At 41.0% G+C, this 21496-nt stretch overlaps 2 protein-coding genes across 3 annotated transcripts; one reads left to right on the plus strand and one right to left on the minus strand.

Moving 5' to 3' along the window:
* Window positions 1-206: 206 nt before the first annotated feature.
* On the minus strand, window positions 207-2452 carry LOC135498874 (calmodulin-like). Its single transcript, XM_064789374.1, has 5 exons — window positions 2439-2452; window positions 2305-2335; window positions 1965-2102; window positions 1419-1601; window positions 207-1139 (listed from the first exon to the last, which is right to left on the minus strand). The coding sequence occupies exons 1-5, from the start codon at window positions 2439-2441 to the stop codon at window positions 1042-1044; spliced, it is 453 nt and encodes a 150-aa protein (XP_064645444.1). The 5' UTR covers window positions 2442-2452; the 3' UTR covers window positions 207-1041.
* Window positions 2453-3427: 975 nt separating this feature from the next.
* LOC135498731 (mitochondrial coenzyme A transporter SLC25A42-like) lies at window positions 3428-14290 on the plus strand. 2 transcript variants are annotated; one of them, XM_064789118.1, is made up of 9 exons: window positions 3428-3487; window positions 4358-4564; window positions 6058-6210; window positions 6600-6708; window positions 6969-7152; window positions 7268-7384; window positions 7589-7740; window positions 9915-10037; window positions 10308-14290. In XM_064789118.1, exons 2-9 carry the CDS (start codon window positions 4451-4453, stop codon window positions 10508-10510), a joined length of 1155 nt encoding a protein of 384 aa, XP_064645188.1. In that variant the 5' UTR covers window positions 3428-3487; window positions 4358-4450; the 3' UTR covers window positions 10511-14290. The 2 variants fall into 2 exon arrangements, with proteins under 2 accessions (XP_064645188.1, XP_064645189.1); XM_064789119.1 differs by lacking the exon at window positions 6058-6210.
* Window positions 14291-21496: the final 7206 nt, after the last annotated feature.

Raw genomic sequence — 21496 nt, forward strand, 5'->3', positions numbered from 1 at the left:
TTCGTGATACATCCAAGGACCCCCTCTGCACAGGAACTCTTGAGCACACACTGGATCGGGGGACTGTCGTCGGAAGGTAGACCAACTACCAACAGAGACGTAGGGAGGAAGAAGTCGTAGAGAACCCAGCACCTCTCGGACCAGGACAGACCAGTAAGTAACTCCAGGTACCAGGGTAAGCATCAATCAAAACACAACAAATCTACTATGTGTAAATATAAATTTATTGCAGAAATATGCCTGCTTTACTATCACTGTAAACTCACACAGGTGCTGTCAAGACTTAAGTGGCAGCACAAGTTGTGGCATCTACTGAGTCGACATGTTTAAGCTTGCTGTTCTGCATAGGCCTATTGCAGCTCATTGGGCCTTTGGTACAGGCACTGGCTTAAACACGTCGGCACAGTATCAGTACAAGAAGTTACATGTAGTGCGTGCAGTCAATTAGGAAGTTGTGACTGCTCCTGACTGATTTTACAGCATCATTACATTAACAAAAGCACAAAGAGCATGCATCTCATTAATATGGAATGTGTTAGGATACAGGGTGAACCAAATATCCCAAGAAAATGTCCAACATGTTCGCCCTATGATATGGTTAAAATCTATCAGCAGTATTGGAGAACCACAGCATGGTTTGTCTCCCAGTTTAAAGTGGCTGATGGCTTGAGATCACACAAGGAAGTGCAGTAAAAGTTGCATATGTCGGTCTTTACTGGATAAGTACTGATATCGCGATGGAAGACTGGTCAGTTTTTGTGAATATCCAATTGCAGTTCCATATATAGTTGGATTATTACATGAAAGGTGATTACAGGCCAGTCAAGAAAGACCACATTATTTCCCTCCAACAGCCAACTGAAGAACTAGTCCTGATTATTGCTTTGAAATCCTTTCCTATTGAAATGAACATAATACAGAATGAGATTCAGTGAAAACTTATGACGCATGAATTTGCCGTCATTTATTCTTGTGATCCTTGATATGAACTTTGACATTGTCTCTGATATTGATCAGGAAAGCACATCACCTCTCAACAGTCTAGTAATCTGGAACAGGCATCAACATGGACTTCACAAACTCGTTGTAGCGTATTTGACCAGAACCAGAAACGTTTGCCTCCTTCAACATCGAGTCCACTGAAATGGAAAATATTTTGGATGAATTTTTGTGAATTTCCAGTGAATTATAATAACTATAATTCTTCTTTTGCACTTGCATTTTGCATGCTTGCAAAAACTCATTTGAAGTAGCAGCCACCTTAGTGGAGACCATTCTGCTAACGTCACCCTCTCTATTGAGGACACCTGATTTGGTCATTCCCATTCAATTTGACCTCTGTCATCAGGACACCTCACAATTAAGGACACCATCTATCAGGGTTTCCCAAGGGTTTCTGTAATAGAGAGGTAACTCACCTTCTCTTTTAGATAATTTTTCCCCAAAGCTCATGAGAATATGTCGCAGATCCTTTGCCGATATGTAACCCCGATTTTCTCTGTCTGTTGCCCTGAATGCCGCCAGCATCTCGTCCTGACATTTCTCCACTTTAGAATGTTCATATAAAACGTCGAGGAAGATTGCAAACTCGATCTTGCCATCTGAAAGTAACAATCTAATCTTGAGTGGCTTAGTGGTTAGCTGCTCAAAACCAAGGGGTCACAAGTTCGATTGTGAGCAAGACATCTGGAAAAGGTCTTGCTTTTCTTGAGTTTGGTTTCATGGTTTTTTCGGTCATTCTGTCACTCCTCCGAAAAGCTAATTCAATGGACCTTTTCAACAAAGACAAACCAGGGCTGAAACAAAACAAATGCGCTCACTCAGAACACGTTGCTTAGGACAATGTCATAAGCAACTGTGACCCTGCTTTCTTTCCAGGTGAACACATGACTGGTCAGCGCCCAAACATACTTCTTCGTAAAGGTCCATACGCGAGCAATAGACCTTTAAAGCCTTCTCTTTACCTCGCTGATGTTTCTTGAAATACTTGGTGACTTCTGAGCTTGTTGGATTGAATCCCAGAGACCTCATGATGAGCGAGAGTTCATCGTCCCGGACGATTGTCCCCCTCCTCGCATACAGGAAGAAACACTCCTTGAACTCTGAAAAGATGAAAAAACTTAATGAGCTATCCAACCTCGGCGCGACCACATTCAAAAGATGCAGTGCAGTATTGCCTTCAGTGCAAGTGTAAAATCCTAGATAGGCCCTATGCCAGGGCTAAGCAAATTTGTCCTGCTGTACAAATCAGGGTGTGTCAAGGTTTGATCTCAATTTTCTTCCTTAAAATCCAAATCTACCTACCATCAATATCAGTTTCTTTGAAGTGCCTAGCCTGAAATTACAGAAAAACATGAAATTAAGAAATATCGATCAGAAATGTGACATTTATTGACCAAAATATTGCAGAATTTTGGAAATATTTGACAACAACTCACCATTTTGTTTTTTTTCTGCTGAACAAAAAACTAAATCAAAATAATAAATTAATTGCTGTTGAAATTCATTTTGCTATGAATTAAAGATAAAAATATGCTTTGACAAATGATTTCTTCAAATTATTTTTGAAATTGAACTGTCTAAATTTTTTAAATTATTATTGACAAATGATATGAAAGTACATATTCACGATCATTCTCCAAGCGTCGTCAATGGTGATTACTATTGCTAGACATTACTTATTGTCGCCAAGACTCACTTGACCTACTGACTCTGTTCACTGTCCATTCTCCAAGCGTCGTCAACGGTGAATATTACCGCCAAGACTTACTTGACTTACTGACTCTGTTCACTGTCCATTCTCCAAGCGTCGTCAACGGTGAATATTGCCGCCAAGACTTACTTGACTTACTGACTCTGTTCACTGTCCATTCTCCAAGCGTCGTCAACGGTGAATATTGCCGCCAAGACTCACTTGACTTACTGACTCTGTTCACTGTCCATTCTCCAAGCGTCGTCAACGGTGAATATTACCGCCAAGACTCACTTGACTTACTGACTCTGTTCACTGTCCATTCTCCAAGCGTCGTCAACGGTGAATATTGCCGGCAAGACTCACTTGACTTACTGACTCTGTTCACTGTCCATTCTCCAAGCGTCGTCAACGGTGAATATTACCGCCAAGACTTACTTGACTTACTGACTCTGTAAGAATTTCAACGGGTGTATGTAAAATTCACAGGGCCCGGCGACCGGAAGATTGGGTTGGTCCTCAGCGCCACCACGCGGGGCCTAATGGAACCCGTCCATTCTCCAAGCGTTGTCAATGGTGAGGATTGCCCCCAGGGCTCACTTGACCTACTGACTCTGTGAGACAATGTGACTTGGGCACTATGATCGATGCTTGGAGTTGGAGAATGGACGGGTCATGTGACTTGGGCACGATGATCGATGCTTGGATTTGGAGAATGGACGGGTTTCATGAGAAACCGCGTGGAGGCGCTGAGGGGTTTGTTGGCCATGTTTGCGATCATTTGATCTTTGCCATGTAAATAACACTTTTTTTCAATCAATTCGTGAAAAATCAAACGAAATGTACGCTTTAGAATGTAGTTATGGTAGTTGGCATTCAGAAAATCACAAGATTGAATGTTGTTTGGAGCCAGATGCGTTGGAGAAGAAGCAGTTTTTTCGCCTGCATTTTTGGGCACATCATGATCATTTTGCACTGAGTGACTGAGTGCAGTGCAGTGCTGCGAGTACCATCCACATGCATGTGACATGGATGTACAGGGTCATGACTGTTCTGTTAGCCTCGGGTCGCCTGCCCAGCGTAGCATGCGGTCGTGCATGTACCGGCGTGGGATCTCTATAGAGGCCCTCGCACCAGGCGGAGGAAGCCACTGAAGGCCACAACAAACAAGTACAATTACCACCTATCGCCATGGTCGCACACCAGACCAGTTGCCATGATATTGATGATGATGATCTTTTACGTTCGTTGGGGCCCGCAGTGACTTCCTCCGCCTGGTGTAAAACTAAAAGGGTCTATTCTGCGGAAACATGCCATCACACTCTTTCAGTCTTTGACTTGGCTGGGTCCACTCAGACTCAGTAGCTGTCGTTGTTGGAGATTCCGAGATGCTATCACTGTGACACTCGCACTGTCGGTTCACCATTGGCAATTTGATTAGCGTTTATATTGTTGATTGTATAATACTGAAATAAAGACGTCCATCGTCTGTCGGGACCTCGTCCTCGGTCTTGGCGAGAGGACATCGTTGTGACATTTTCCCCCTTTTCCTGAGATTATTAATATGGTATGTTTTTAGCCTGGATCTCAGATAACCTCGGAGTGTACTGTATTATGGTCTTATATTTCATTATTTGTCATTCCTCTTAATCATTCTTCTTTTAGTGCAACTTCAACAAATCAATAAAAGAAATTGGAAACTGGAGTTAGGGCTTGCTCGAGATGGCCGGGAGGTGACGAGAGGAGGCCTCGTGTAAGATGACAGTTTCCATCAAGAGCAGAATGGAGGACACAGACTCTGGCGGGGTGAAGGCCGGGTCGGAGGGACATAATAACCTCCATCACTTGGACGACCACAACATCAATAAAAAGGTTGGTTGGAAGTGTAAATCATAAAATCATGGCATGAGATTGGTAAACTAACCGGCCCCTTTCTCCTTCCCATCTTTGGTTTTTGGTATACGGCTATTCTAGGAAGGTATGAATGTCTTACAACAACAAGTTTGAGGGTGTTGATTAGCGTCCTGAGGAAAAGCTTAAACCGCACGCGAATGTGTAGTTAGAAAACTTTTGTTGTGTGGTTTAATATTGTTCTGTTTGCGAAGCTGAAACCCATCCTGCTGCATTCCTGTACTTTTCCCACAGTTGGAATACACTCATGGAGTTTCAAAATGATGCGCCATTCACCTAGGCCTCGGTGGCAAAAAGTGTCCGAACATATTGATCAGCCCTACCAACACTTGCACGTCTATTTCTGGTCATGATTTACGCGGTAATTGAGTATAAAGTCGTAAACAAGCTGATCAATTCTTCGCTATCAGTCAATATCCTTGGCCTTGTTCTACAATATTCAGGTCACTAACCAGACAGGGACACAATCATTTCTAATAGTTTAGAATTGATTAGGTCAAGTTCCGAGGGATTCTGCCCGTGCCTGCACTCTTAATGATCATTTTCTATCTGGACCAAATCATTGTCAGTGTGAATTAGTTAACTACTGACATGAATAGTAAATTCTTTACTGTATGTGCTCACACATATAAGGTTGCCCCTTTCATAGTGTGCTCTAAGCCTTCTCTGGAGGAAAACCTTTGGCTGCTTTGGGAGTGGGGTTTTCACAGAAATAACTCATTTTCGTGGCTTGTGATTAGGTGATTAGGTCCCCCTAGGAGCAGATGAGGACATGATTAGTGGTGCCCTCGCTCTAGATCATGATGATTGCCTTCATCATCAATAAACAGCTGCCCATTGGCTCCTCCTCCTACATCGTTGATAGTAAGCTGTGGCCAAATTGAATGTTTTTCTCAAGAAATTCATTGAATATACATAACATGAAGGGTTATTAAAGAGCTCTGCTGGCTTGACCATAGAACAATTAAATCACAGGTGTATTGACTGTTAAGATCTGGCCTGAACTAGTACATGTAAGGGCAGTATTATGTTCTGATGAGGGTGCCTACAGGATAAATATCTGAAGTATACATTATAATTTATGGCAAAATATGAAGGTTAATTAGTCTTGATTATTGTCCTTGCACATCTGTACAACTCTGAGCCAGATTTTGATTACATTTATTGCCAAATCAAAAAGTATGTCACCGCTGACAATAGGTACTCAAGTCAATCTTGGTGTGATTCAGTGAATGAGAATATTTTGACAGACGGTTGTGAGACATGCAAAAAATTGGGTCGGGTTCAGTCTGGTGATTGATGATTTGGGGCTTGAAGGAATGGGATGCGTTTCAGTGCTGTGCATGGATGGACTGAGAAATTAATATGATTCCAGAGCTTTTAGTGCGTTGATTTAGGACACAGGAAACTGGAGACAGCAAGTGGTGTCTTAATCCAGCCTTTGTGCCTTGCAGTCAGAACAAAGTCATTTCCTTCAAGACGGACACATGGCTGCCCTGAACCTTGGGTCACCGAGCGCTGTGCCTTCACCGCCGGCCTACGTCAGTATCCCCGGTCATCTCATCTCAGAAGACGCTGACACAACACAAAATGATACTTTGAAACGTGTATGTAATCCTTCCGTCTGTTCTCATTACATGCATTCTCGTCCGGGGACAGTTGACAAGTGCATGTTTCCCATGAGCCTTTGCAGTGGCTGCGTCCCATCATGCTTTGCTTCAATGCAGATTCTCATCTAATTCACTTCATTTCGTTTCAGTTTGTTTTCAGGTTTGTGACCCCTGTTTTGTTGTACCTTTAGACCCTATCTCATCCCCATAAATGGTCTTCAGTCACTTCATTTGCTTACATGGGTCGGCCTTTCACATGTATGCCTTGACATCTTATAATTGCGTAGCCTGTTTTGGGGAAATGTTTTTTCCCTTTTTCAAGTTATTCTAAGTTATTTTAGAGGCAAACATTTGTTAACCATGCTCTTGTCTCCTTTTGATTTTAGATCACGAATCGAAACAAAATCATCACGTCTCTAGTCTCCGGTGCCATGGCCGGTGCCATTGCCAAAACGACAATTGCTCCACTTGATAGGACAAAGATACGATTCCAATGTAAGTGTCTGACGTGACTTGCTCTCTGTTCTTGTTTCAGTGTGGGGGAGCAGTATCTTCTCTTACTGACTGATGCTTCGGGGCAACACATTTTTAAACAGCGCCACCTGAGGGGACGACACATTTTACAAAATCGTTTTGTGAAAACCTTTGCTTCAGAAATCATTATCAAGATCTCCCTTGGGGCATTTAAAACATCATGCTATGAAAAAAAGGTATAGCGTTTAGAATAAAATGTTGTTAACTCTTCCATCTTTCAGCATCCAATATACCTTTCTCAGCCCGACAGGCAGCAAAGTTTTTAGTCAACTCCGTCAAAAATTACGGTTTCAGGAGTTTATGGCGGGGGAACTCTGCAACAATGGCCAGGATCGTACCGTATGCTTCCCTCCAGTACACAGCTCATGAGCAGTGGAAACGAGTTCTTAATACGGAGAATAAAAAGTAAGTTAGAATTGATTTTATATGTGTAACCTGGCTATTCCTCAGTTGAAGACAGAATTTTAGGGTAGACTTAAACTTCTGAATTATTCTCAAGTTTTTCTATTTCATCTTTCAGAGAGCTACCACCATTTCCACGTTTTCTCGCTGGGTCCCTTGCCGGTGTGACAGCAGTCTCATTGACATACCCTCTCGACTTGGCACGGGCGCGCATGGCAGTCACAGAGAAGAAACGGTGAGAGCAGTTTGCATTGATTAGTCTGGAGTCTGAGTCTGTGGTTGTTGGATGAGACTTATAGCCGTGGTCCCTTGTACCTGAGAGTCTAAGTAAGGACATGTAACCCTGGCAAGTGCTGCCCTTCACCAGGGGAATACAGTCTTTTTGTTACTGATAGTTTCTTGGTGAAATATCATATTTCCTCATTACCTTCACTTGCAGATACAGTAGTTTATCGAGTGTCTTCCTCAAGATCTACCGTGAGGAGGGATTACGGAAACTCTACCGTGGTTTCAACCCGACTGTATTAGGTGCTATCCCATACTCAGGAACCGGCTTCTTTACCTACGAGACATTGAAAAAGTTACATTCTGGTGAGTGGACATGAGTTGCCTTAAACATGGATCCTTGCTGGGCCCCAGATGTGTGTTGCTAACTGAAGTAGTGTCAGTGAGTGGACATGAGTTGCCTTAAACATGGATCCTTGCTGGGCCCCAGATGTGTGTTGCTAACTGAAGTAGTGTCAGTGAGTGGACATGAGTTGCCTTAAACATGGATCCTTGCTGGGCCCCAGATGTGTGTTGCTAACTGAAGTAGTGTCAGTGAGTGGACATGAGTTGCCTTAAACATGGATCCTTGCTGGGCCCCAGATGTGTGTTGCTAACTGAAGTAGTGTCAGTGAGTGGACATGAGTTGCCTTAAACATGGATCCTTGCTGGGCCCCAGATGTGTGTTGCTAACTGAAGTAGTGTCAGTGAGTGGACATGAGTTGCCTTAAACATGGATCCTTGCTGGGCCCCAGATGTGTGTTGCTAACTGAAGTAGTGTCAGTGAGTGGACATGAGTTGCCTTAAACATGGATCCTTGCTGGGCCCCAGATGTGTGTTGCTAACTGAAGTAGTGTCAGTGAGTGGACATGAGTTGCCTTAAACATGGATCCTTGCTGGGCCCCAGATGTGTGTTGCTAACTGAAGTAGTGTCAGTGAGTGGACATGAGTTGCCTTAAACATGGATCCTTGCTGGGCCCCAGATGTGTGTTGCTAACTGAAGTAGTGTCAGTGAGTGGACATGAGTTGCCTTAAACATGGATCCTTGCTGGGCCCCAGATGTGTGTTGCTAACTGTAGTAGTGTCAGTGAGTGGACATGAGTTGCCTTAAACATGGATCCTTGCTGGGCCCAGATGTGTGTTGCTAACTGAATTAGTGTCAGTGAGTGGACATGAGTTGCCTTAAACATGGATCCTTGCTGGGCCCCAGATGTGTGTTGCTAACTGAAGTAGTGTCAGTGAGTGGACATGAGTTGCCTTAAACATGGATCCTTGCTGGGCCCCAGATGTGTGTTGCTAACTGAAGTAGTGTCAGTGAGTGGACATGAGTTGCCTTAAACATGGATCCTTGCTGGGCCCCAGATGTGTGTTGCTAACTGTAGTAGTGTCAGTGAGTGGACATGAGTTGCCTTAAACATGGATCCTTGCTGGGCCCAGATGTGTGTTGCTAACTGAATTAGTGTCAGTGAGTGGACATGAGTTGCCTTAAACATGGATCCTTGCTGGGCCCCAGATGTGTGTTGCTAACTGAAGTAGTGTCAGTGAGTGGACATGAGTTGCCTTAAACATGGATCCTTGCTGGGCCCCAGATGTGTGTTGCTAACTGAAGTAGTGTCAGTGAGTGGACATGAGTTGCCTTAAACATGGATCCTTGCTGGGCCCCAGATGTGTGTTGCTAACTGAAGTAGTGTCAGTGAGTGGACATGAGTTGCCTTAAACATGGATCCTTGCTGGGCCCCAGATGTGTGTTGCTAACTGTAGTAGTGTCAGTGAGTGGACATGAGTTGCCTTAAACATGGATCCTTGCTGGGCCCAGATGTGTGTTGCTAACTGAATTAGTGTCAGTGAGTGGACATGAGTTGCCTTAAACATGGATCCTTGCTGGGCCCCAGATGTGTGTTGCTAACTGAAGTAGTGTCAGTGAGTGGACATGAGTTGCCTTAAACATGGATCCTTGCTGGGCCCCAGATGTGTGTTGCTAACTGAAGTAGTGTCAGTGAGTGGACATGAGTTGCCTTAAACATGGATCCTTGCTGGGCCCCAGATGTGTGTTGCTAACTGTAGTAGTGTCAGTGAGTGGACATGAGTTGCCTTAAACATGGATCCTTGCTGGGCCCAGATGTGTGTTGCTAACTGAATTAGTGTCAGTGAGTGGACATGAGTTGCCTTAAACATGGATCCTTGCTGGGCCCCAGATGTGTGTTGCTAACTGAAGTAGTGTCAGTGAGTGGACATGAGTTGCCTTAAACATGGATCCTTGCTTGGCCCCAGATGTGTGTTGCTAACTGTAGTAGTGTCAGTCTAATATTACATGTTGTTTTTCTGTATTCTGTTGTGACAACAAGAGGTGTAATGTGTCTTGCAGGAGCTCTGGTCCCCTCCAATATCCTCTGCAGTGTGCCTTCCCATTACATGCTAACACATTGATGATCTCTCTCAATGATTCAGCCAGTGAAAGCCCCTGCAGTTTCAAGTCTTTACAAATCTCTCTAACCTTTCAGAATACTCTGGTAAGAAGAACCCCTCACCGTTGGAGCGGTTGTGTTTTGGTGCTGTTGCGGGCCTGTGTGGGCAGACGTCTTCCTATCCTCTGGACATCGTGAGGCGGAGGATGCAAACAGCAGGTATGTATCACTTCAACACCGTTCACACATGCCAAGCCTGGTTGTCACTAACGCTGGCGTCGACTCAGCCAAGCGTCAGGACAGAGAATCCCCTCTGAGGTTTGCACTTGACTTACATACCCTTGAGTTAAGATACTGTTTACTCCATGAAGAATATTACGAATAGGAGATACGACCAGTCTCTTGGACTGGTACCATGTCCTGAAGAGAACAGAATCAAAGCGACACAAGGTCAAAATGTCCCGATTACAATTTCATGTTTTCTTTCAGGTGTATTCAACCTCGACACCAAGTACCCTACGATATTAGAGACTTGTCGCACTGTCATTCGTGAAGAAGGATTACGTCGTGGACTTTATAAAGGCCTCAGCATGAACTTCATCAAAGGCCCCATCGCGGTCGGGATTAGTTTTATGACGTTTGACTTAATCAATAGATATTTAAGACAATGGATACTGGTGACGCAGCATTGATAGGATTACTTACCTCTAAGCGGCAATGGACTCTTCTGGGCAAAGGGAAACTGTGAAGGATTGGGAAGTTCTATTTTGGATTATTGGGATGACAACCTCAGGGATTGTTTGCGATTATTTGAAGGACTGACCGTCTGGATTAATGAATCGTAAAGACTGGAAACAATAACAGTGTGGACTTAGAATGTGCCATTTTCGATGCGGAGGCTACTGTGAGAGCATCATCAGTCCTGCCTGTGATATCATATGTACTGTACGTGTCTACGTCTCTGCTGTTAAATAGTAAGTAGATCAGAGCTGCACTGCTCTTTATTACTGTAATCACAGTGAGAATCAGCCATCATCTTGGGAGCCTTATTCAGGTTTCATGTGGCCACTCGGGGCCAATCATGTTTGGCTGGCCATTCCCGCCACGGTCCATGGCGGCCGCCATTTACATCATATCATGCCTCGTATATGACGCCATAACAAATCCGTTGCGACAAGGTCCATCTTTTCGGTCGCCGGTCTGTTTTTGGCACTGAGACGTTAATTTTGTCCCTTGAACAGCCAATTTAAACACCTCATGTATTTCATGTGGCAATATTTCTGCACAGAAAGTTGGTCAGTTTTGATTTATCTTAATATTTATCTCAATATTAACAACTTGAACAATCGTAGTGCTACCTCAAGATCTACTCACTCTTTAACTTAATCAGTGAGTGTTTAGTGTTTGTCCAATCGTCTTTAACAAGTTTGGAGTTGTCTAGCTGCTAGTTCCTGGGTTATAAGCACGCTTGCCTTGATGTGACTGATGGTAGTATCCTCGGCAGAGGAACATGACTATTATGAGTGGCAGCCTCGACCAGTTTGAACATGCTTATGAGCAATAACTTGACCTACATTATGGCCATGCTGTTGTTATGTTTTAGAAAATATATCTACTTTGTTACTGGTTGTGCTTTCACGAGGTTGTATGGTATATGTATCTAGTCTTATTTTATGTGTAAAGTTTGTTTTAAAGTATTTACAAAACCATGATAGCAGGGAGGTTAAGAATGGTCCATTTCCCACAGATGAGATCAAGGTATAGTCCTGGTAACTCAAAGTTGGAAACACTTACTGCTTGAATGACCTAAAGTTGTTTTCCCGACGGTCTTGATGACCTGGAGCGGGGAAACCCCACTGAAACTGCCGACATCCTAAACAAAAGGAATCACCTCATTTTCAGAGTTGTTGTGGCCTCTCTTAACCTTCCTGTTACTTTTATGTCAAGATGTGTAGTATATTATCAGATATTGTTATCATGACAAGAACTCTTGGTTCGAAAAGTTGATTTTCACATCATAAAAAGAACAAATACCTTGCTTTTTAAAAACTGGGTTTGAATCAGTTGTTGCGGCATTCTGCTGAACTTCTTTTTACCTTTGATATGGGTACCGTGGTATACTTACTTGGGCAATTCATTGAGTCCATCTGGGAAACTCGGGGGTGTTGTGGTTAACATTCACAAATTTATCAGGTCATTTCCATGCTATTTTCAAGATGTGGTTGATATTACTGATTTGTGATTTATTGATTTGCTCAAAGTTGATGATGAAATGTATAATACTTTAGTGTACAACAGGCTAGTGAAATTCTTCCTTGAAATTATGATTGGGTCACAGTAATTTGAAGAATGATATCTAAGAAGTATGTTACTTCAGTGTGCAACAGGCTAGTGAAATTCTACCTTGAAATTTTGATTGGGTTACTTAGGTTATAAGCTGCGCTGCATTGTCATTGAATCTTAAAACATCCAAAATTTACCTGCTCTATGTCAGGATCATTTCTCTTAACTATCAAATGTTGCTTTGATGAAAGGAGAGGTCTATTTATCCTACTCCGTCTTCAAATGGCGGCCATTGTTATTGGTGCGTCATTAAATCACACTTTCCGCTACCCTGGCGGGCATTTTGGTAGCTAAAGGTAGCACTGGATCGATTTCGGCGGCTGCTGTATCTTTGGCTTCACAAGGTGATCCCTCATTATCTGGCTTGTTTTTGGCGGCTGTTGTTGCTTTGGTACGAATTGGTGGAGGAGATATCGTGACTCCCCAATCTGCTCTGCGATCCTTTATGGCTAGGGTACGAACAAGGGAACGATCGGTTGATCCGAGATCAAGGGGCATACGTCGAGTATTCCGTATCATACCTCAATGCAACTCAGCCTCATCTTGGGTCAGACGTTCAGGGAGAATCAATTTGGTGATCCAATTTCTGGTTGCGGCTAACTGGGTCTACTCTGGCGTCCGATTCCAGACCATTAGCGTACTCTTCCATATAAGGCTGCGGCTGGGAACGAACATCGCCGTACTGGGTCCTCGCATGATAAGTGGACAGTGACACCGCATCCAGATTTTGATGATGAGTTATAAAACTTCAAAAAAGATTCAAAGCAACTTCAAAATAATTGAGAAGGACAAATATCGTACGGGTTTTTGATTTGACCTAATTTTCAAGGTGGACTTTGGTTTGACTTATATACTATACATGTAGCATGTTTTTTAACGAGGATGAATTCCTAACCACCAAATATCTATACGGTGAGCACAATGGCCCCTGGCCGTTTCATTTCTCTTAACTATCAAATGTTGCTTTGATGAAAGGAGAGGTCTATTTATCCTACTCCGACTTCAAATGGCGGCCATTGTTATTGGTGCGTCATTAAATCACACTTTCCGCTACCCTGGCGGGCATTTTGGTAGCTAAAGGTAGCACTGGATCGATTTCGGCGGCTGCTGTATCTTTGGCTTCACAAGGTGATCCCTCATTATCTGGCTTGTTTTTGGCGGCTGTTGTTGCTTTGGTACGAATTGGTGGAGGAGATATCGTGACTCCCCAATCTGCTCTGCGATCCTTTATGGCTAGGGTACGAACAAGGGAACGATCGGTTGATCCGAGATCAAGGGGCATGCGTCGAGTATTCCGTATCATACCTCAATGCAACTCAGCCTCATCTTGGGTCAGACGTTCAGGGAGAATCAATTTGGTGATCCAATTTCTGGTTGCGGCTAACTGGGTCTACTCTGGCGTCCGATTCCAGACCATTAGCGTACTCTTCCATATAAGGCTGCGGCTGGGAACGAACATCGCCGTACTGGGTCCTCGCATGATAAGTGGGCAGTGACACCGCATCCAGATTTTGATGATGAGTTATAAAACTTCAAAAAAGATTCAAAGCAACTTCAAAACATTTGAGAAGTACAAATATCGACGTACGGGTTTTTGATTTGACCTAATTTTCAAGGTGGACTTTGGTTTGACTTATATACTATACATGTAGCACGTTTTTCTTGACGAGGATGAATTCCTAACCACCAAATATCTATACAGTGAGCACAATGGCCCCTGGCCGTTTCATTTCTCTTAACTATCAAATGTTGCTTTGATGCAAGGAGAGGTCTCTTTCTCCGTCTTCAAATGGCAGCCATTTCCTGGAAATATCTTGTTTACAAAGTGACCCGGTTGTAATTCTGATGTGGCAGTTCACTTACCTATTGCACAATGATGTGATGGACCTCACATACGTCTCCCAACTACCTGTACGATGTCAAAACTTAATGATCCTCCTTAAATTGTAATGAACTCATGAGTGTTCAAGCTGAGTATGTTTTGTAAATAGTGAACTTTGAACCAGTCGGCAGAAGCGTTTGAGAGCTGTAACAATAGCTCTCAGCTACTGACTGGGGAGAAGAAGCTATACAAGCCAGCAGTTGTGATAAAATCTTTGTATAAAATAAATGATACTGAATGATAATAACATTGCTGTTATCTTGGTGTTGTGCATCAGCTTTCTTATCTTCATGTTGACATCTTTCATGGAGCTGTACTGAAGTCTCAGGTTGGAGGAGATTCTACTCAATCATGGTCCATGTGTTGACTACCTATCTGGATTAGCTCTGAAAAGGAATTTGAATACAGCTGAAACTGGCAAAGAGGGGGTTAATACTGAGGACATTTCATTCTCGGATGACTGTATGGAGAGCACTTCAAAGAGATGACACTAGTCACTATCTCATGAGAAGGTGATGACAAAGTCTCATGCAAGAAGACAACAAACCTCATGAAAAAGATGTCTTTATATTTAAAGAGACAAACAGGATGAGAGGGTTAATATCATCCTTGGGGTCAAGGAGCAAAACCATAAGCTCATACAAGCATACTCTTTGCAGTGCTGCTCTCTGTTGGCCAAAATAAGAACCCACCTAAACAGTACAGTGCTGCCCTCTGTTGGCAAAAATAAGAACCAACCTTAACATTACAGTGCTGCCCTCTTTTGGCAAAATGAAGAACTAGAATCGCACTCCGTAACCGCTCGTCGGAGCGGAACGAAACCACCGCCAACGGTGTTAGTGAAGCCTAAATAGCATGTATACCAATTTTCAGCCCCATATTCCAACTCCTTCATGGTTTTCTAGACCCCCCCTAAAAAACACCAAATTTTTGAGGCCTAAATCCTTAAATCACGTTTTTACCTTGGATCCAGGTGAAAATATTTTTAGATGTACACCAATGTGTACACACTAAAATCACCTAAGGCCTAGGGTCCAGGCTGTTTTTGCTTTTTTTCGACCTTTTTCGACGTGGTCTGTTTTTGCCTTTCGGATCGCGCTATCGCCCCGAAACTTTGGGATATCGTAGATTGCCCCATAAATAGCTCACCATAGCAGCGAAATTTTGATATCATCGCTCGTTTCATGAGAATCTCAAAATATCGTCAAAAATGATATTTTGTCCATTATCATCAAACGACCAGATAAAGATGAAAATTTTTACAAGATTTCGATAGACAATATACACATGATCATATATACAAGAGATTGGATTAAAAAATGTTAACCCTTTGCTATACAAGACATTTCGAGAAATGGCCTTCTTCAGTTGTGCTATTTTGACAGTTTATGGCCAAAATTTTCTCAGAAGTGACGACACATGAAGAGAAATAAGCCAAAAGAACCGTAACTCATAAAATAACCAGGCCTGTTCTCAAACTGGGCGAATTACAGCAAATTTTCGTGAAAATATCATTAAAAAATGTCTATCACGGCCAAAAACTGTATCAAATTGATGTCGGAATGGAACGAAAATGTTCTCATTGCGTTTATTGGCGTCGGACGACAAAATGCCGTAATTTTCAGCTCAAAATGTTGAGTCGTTCAAGATTGCACATTATGACTTGGAAGCCACTAGATAACCAGCTGGCAGAGGGGAAATTCCCAGTAAGCTTTTGAGATGCTCTAAATCCAAAAGTTTTTGTGGTATCCGGCTGAAACTTACAGGATATATTCGTCTCAACATAAGATACTTGTATATTAAATTTGGGTGCGATCAGATTATTTTAAATTTTAGGGCGACGCCCACTTTCATGAAAAATTCAGTAATTAATAGATTCTGTTCTAATCAACGAATTCCAATTTTTTTTCCGGATCCTCATACGGTACACTAATATGCATTCACAAACTAAATTTGAGGTCATTCCGAGAAAGTCACCGAAAAAGTTCAAAAAAAATCCCTGGGCTATAGTTCAGGGATCCGAAAGCGCAAAAAAAACTTTTTTTCTCGGAATGACTTGAAATTTGGTTTGTGAATGCTTATTGTAGTACCCTATGAGGATCTGGAAGAAAATTCTGAAATTTTTCATCCGAACAAAAATGATGGCCCTTTTTTGTTTGAGAAAAAGGGGGCGTCGGCCAAAAAAATCAAAATGATCGGATCACTACCAAATTTGCTACACTAGTATCTGACGTCAAGACGAATGTATCCTGTAAGTTTCAGCCAAATTGAAATACAACTTTTGGATTTATGGCATCTCAAAAGTTTACTTGTATTTTTCCCTCTGCCAGCTGGTTAACAATAGTGGCTTGAGAGTTCGTTTGGAAATCGGTCAAAATATCATGAACGACCTTAAATTCTGAGCTGAAATTTGCAGGATATATTTGTGTTACTGTCAGGAAGTTGTACACCAAATTTGGTTGCGATCCGATCATTTTGAGGGGGAACATCGTTTTCATGATATTTTGAAGAATTACTGCCAAACCAGCATTGATATAAAAATTTCGCTTTAACATCTATCAGATAATGTATCTATCATCAATATCCCGCATTTTCAGCGTTATATCACGCACAGTTTGCGGATGCAGACCACTTTAAAAATACCTTGTACCCAGGTCTTATAGGCTTTTAAGTCCTATACAATCATGCTCATGGATGGTCGTATGGGCCCTGGATCCAAGGCCCCTTTTTGAGTTTGATGGCAAAATTTTGCCAAAATTTACCAAATGTTGGGAAAACCATGAAGCGGTTGGAATTTTGAGCTGATTTTTGCAGGCAGCATCTGTACGACATCAACAACTACATTGGCAGTGTTTTATTGGTTCTGACATGTCTAGATATCAATTATAACAATATATCATTTTGGGTCAATTTTGGATGGATTTTCAGGGCAAACACGAGCGACGCTAAGATGCTGAAAATTTTGGAACGTAATGATAGATACATAATCTGATTGATGCTAAAGCGAAATATCAATATCAATGCTAATTAAGCATTTATTCTTCCAAATATCACGAAATAATAAGTTGGACATGTTCTCAAAATATCAACATTTTTTGAAAATATTCTTGATGACATAGAAGACAATGTCAGTTTGAGTACTGAACCAAGATTTGGGGTGAAAACATCAAAGACTAGTTGATTGAGAGGGAATATCATTTTCGTGATATTTTGAAGAATTACTGCCAAACCAGCATTGATATAAAAATTTCGCTTTAACATCTATCAGATAATGTATCTATCATCAATATCCCGCATTTTCAGCGTTATATCACGCACAGTTTGCGGATGCAGACCACTTTAAAAATACCTTGTACCCAGGTCTTACAGGCTTTTAAGTCCTATACATTCATGCACATGGATGGTCATATGGGCCCTGGATCCAAGGCCCCTTTTTGAGTTCGATGGCAGAATTTTGCAAAAATTTACCAAATGTTTGAAAAACCATGAAGCGGTTGGAATTTTGAGCTGATTTTTGCAGGCAGCATCTGTACGACATCAACAACTACATTGGCAGTCTTTTATTGATTCTGACATGTCTAGATATCAATTATAACAATATATCATTTTGGGTCAATTTTGGATGGATTTTCAGGGCAAACATGAGCGACGCTAAGATGCTGAAAATTTTGGAACGTAATGATAGATACATAATCTGATTGATGCTAAAGCGAAATATCAATATCAATGCTAATTAAGCATTTATTCTTCCAAATATCACGAAATGATAAGTTGGACATGTTCTCAAAATATCAACATTTTTTGAAAATTTTCTTGATGACATGGAAGACAATGTCTGTCTGAGTACTGAACCAAGATTTGGGGTGAAAACATCAAAGACTAGTTGATTGAGAGGGAATATCGTTTTCGTGATATTTTGAAGAATTACTGCCAAACCAGCATTGATATAAAAATTTCGCTTTAACATCTATCAGATTATGTATCTATCATCAATATCCCGCATTTTCAGCGTTATATCACGCACAGTTTGCGGATGCAGACCACTTTAAAAATACCTTGTACCCAGGTCTTACAGGCTTTTAAGTCCTACACATTCATGCTCATGGATGGTCATATGGGCCCTGGATCCAAGGCCCCTTTTTGAGTTTGATGGCAAAATTTTGCCAAAATTTACCAAATGTTGGGAAAACCATGAAGCGGTTGGAATTTTGAGCTGATTTTTGCAGGCAGCATCTGTACGACATCAACAACTACATTGGCAGTGTTTTATTGATTCTGACATGTCTAGATATCAATTATAACAATATATCATTTTGGGTCAATTTTGGATGGATTTTCAGGGCAAACACGAGCGACGCTAAGATGCTGAAAATTTTGGAACGTAATGATAGATACATAATCTGATTGATGCTAAAGCGAAATATCAATATCAATGCTAATTAAGCATTTATTCTTCCAAATATCACGAAATGATAAGTTGGACATGTTCTCAAAATATCAACATTTTTTAAAAATTTTCTTGATGACATGGAAGACAATGTCTGTCTGAGTACTGAACCAAGATTTGGGGTGAAAACATCAAAGACTAGTTGATTGAGAGGGAATATCGTTTTCGTGATATTTTGAAGAATTACTGCCAAACCAGCATTGATATAAAAATTTCGCTTTAACATCTATCAGATAATGTATCTATCATCAATATCCCGCATTTTCAGCGTTATATCACGCACAGTTTGCGGATGCAGACCACTTTAAAAATACCTTGTACCCAGGTCTTATAGGCTTTTAAGTCCTATACAATCATGCTCATGGATGGTCATATGGGCCCTGGATCCAAGGCCCCTTTTTGAGTTTGATGGCAAAATTTTGCCAAAATTTACCAAATGTTGGGAAAACCATGAAGCGGTTGGAATTTTGAGCTGATTTTTGCAGGCAGCATCTGTACGACATCAACAACTACATTGGCAGTGTTTTATTGATTCTGACATGTCTAGATATCAATTATAACAATATATCATTTTGGGTCAATTTTGGATGGATTTTCAGGGCAAACACGAGCGACGCTAAGATGCTGAAAATTTTGGAACGTAATGATAGATACATAATCTGATTGATGCTAAAGCGAAATATCAATATCAATGCTAATTAAGCATTTATTCTTCCAAATATCACGAAATGATAAGTTGGACATGTTCTCAAAATATCAACATTTTTTGAAAATTTTCTTGATGACATGGAAGACAATGTCTGTCTGAGTACTGAACCAAGATTTGGGGTGAAAACATCAAAGACTAGTTGATTGAGAGGGAATATCGTTTTCGTGATATTTTGAAGAATTACTGCCAAACCAGCATTGATATAAAAATTTCGCTTTAACATCTATCAGATAATGTATCTATCATCAATATCCCGCATTTTCAGCCTTATATCACGCACAGTTTGCGGATGCAGACCACTTTAAAAATACCTTGTACCCAGGTCTTATAGGCTTTTAAGTCCTATACAATCATGCTCATGGATGGTCGTATGGGCCCTGGATCCAAGGCCCCTTTTTGAGTTTGATGGCAAAATTTTGCCAAAATTTACCAAATGTTGGGAAAACCATGAAGCGGTTGGAATTTTGAGCTGATTTTTGCAGGCAGCATCTGTACGACATCAACAACTACATTGGCAGTGTTTTATTGATTCTGACATGTCTAGATATCAATTATAACAATATATCATTTTGGGTCAATTTTGGATGGATTTTCAGGGCAAACATGAGCGACGCTAAGATGCTGAAAATTTTGGAACGTAATGATAGATACATAATCTGATTGATGCTAAAGCGAAATATCAATATCAATGCTAATTAAGCATTTATTCTTCCAAATATCACGAAATGATAAGTTGGACATGTTCTCAAAATATCAACATTTTTTGAAAATTTTCTTGATGACATGGAAGACAATGTCTGTCTGAGTACTGAACCAAGATTTGGGGTGAAAACATCAAAGACTAGTTGATTGAGAGGGAATATCGTTTTCGTGATATTTTGAAGAATTACTGCCAAACCAGCATTGATATAAAAATTTCGCTTTAACATCTATCAGATTATGTATCTATCATCAATGTCCCGCATTTTCAGCGTTATATCACGCACAGTTTGCGGATGCAGACCACTTTAAAAATACCTTGTACCCAGGTCTTATAGGCTTTTAAGTCCTATACAATCATGCTCATGGATGGTCGTATGGGCCCTGGATCCAAGGCCCCTTTTTGAGTTTGATGGCAAAATTTTGCCAAAATTTACCAAATGTTGGGAAAACCATGAAGCGGTTGGAATTTTGAGCTGATTTTTGCAGGCAGCATCTGTACGACATCAACAACTACATTGGCAGTCTTTTATTGATTCTGACATGTCTAGATATCAATTATAACAATATATCATTTTGGGTCAATTTTGGATGGATTTTCAGGGCAAACATGAGCGACGCTAAGATGCTGAAAATTTTGGAACGTAATGATAGATACATAATCTGATTGATGCTAAAGCGAAATATCAATATCAATGCTAATTAAGCATTTATTCTTCCAAATATCACGAAATGATAAGTTGGACATGTTCTCAAAATATCAACATTTTTTGAAAATTTTCTTGATGACATGGAAGACAATGTCTGTCTGAGTACTGAACCAAGATTTGGGGTGAAAACATCAAAGACTAGTTGATTGAGAGGGAATATCGTTTTTGTGATATTTTGAAGAATTACTGCCAAACCAGCATTGATATAAAAATTTCGCTTTAACATCTATCAGATTATGTATCTATCATCAATATCCCGCATTTTCAGCGTTATATCACGCACAGTTTGCGGATGCAGACCACTTTAAAAATACCTTGTACCCAGGTCTTACAGGCTTTTAAGTCCTATACATTCATGCTCATGGATGGTCATATGGGCCCTGGATCCAAGGCCCCTTTTTGAGTTTGATGGCAAAATTTTGCCAAAATTTACCAAATGTTGGGAAAACCATGAAGCGGTTGGAATTTTGAGCTGATTTTTGCAGGCAGCATCTGTACGACATCAATAACTACATTGGCAGTGTTTTATTGATTCTGACATGTCTAGATATCAATTATAACAATATATCATTTTGGGTCAATTTTGGATGGATTTTCAGGGCAAACACGAGCGACGCTAAGATGCTGAAAATTTTGGAACGTAATGATAGATACATAATCTGATTGATGCTAAAGCGAAATATCAATATCAATGCTAATTAAGCATTTATTCTTCCAAATATCACGAAATGATAAGTTGGACATGTTCTCAAAATATCAACATTTTTTGAAAATGTTCTTGATGACATGGAAGACAATGTCTGTCTGAGTACTGAACCAAGATTTGGGGTGAAAACACCAAAGACTAGTTGATTGAGAGGGAATATCGTTTTCGTGATATTTTGAAGA

The sequence above is a fragment of the Lineus longissimus genome, chromosome 14 (assembly GCF_910592395.1).
Source record: "Lineus longissimus chromosome 14, tnLinLong1.2, whole genome shotgun sequence".
Lineage (NCBI taxonomy): Eukaryota > Metazoa > Nemertea > Pilidiophora > Heteronemertea > Lineidae > Lineus > Lineus longissimus.

Bases quoted from the DNA above. Each gene is read 5' to 3' on its own strand.
- LOC135498874 (XM_064789374.1), bottom strand. The intron at 2,103-2,304 runs GTAGGTAGATTT...TCATCTTTTCAG, and splicing joins CAAAGAAACTGATATTGATG to AGTTCAAGGAGTGTTTCTTC. The intron at 1,140-1,418 runs GTGAGTTACCTC...TTTCCATTTCAG, and splicing joins AAAATTATCTAAAAGAGAAG to TGGACTCGATGTTGAAGGAG.
- LOC135498731 (XM_064789118.1), top strand. From the start codon at position 4,451: ATGACAGTTTCCATCAAGAGCAGAATGGAGGACACAGACTCTGGCGGG. The intron at 4,565-6,057 runs GTTGGTTGGAAG...TGTGCCTTGCAG, and splicing joins ACCACAACATCAATAAAAAG to TCAGAACAAAGTCATTTCCT. The intron at 6,709-6,968 runs GTAAGTGTCTGA...TCCATCTTTCAG, and splicing joins GACAAAGATACGATTCCAAT to CATCCAATATACCTTTCTCA.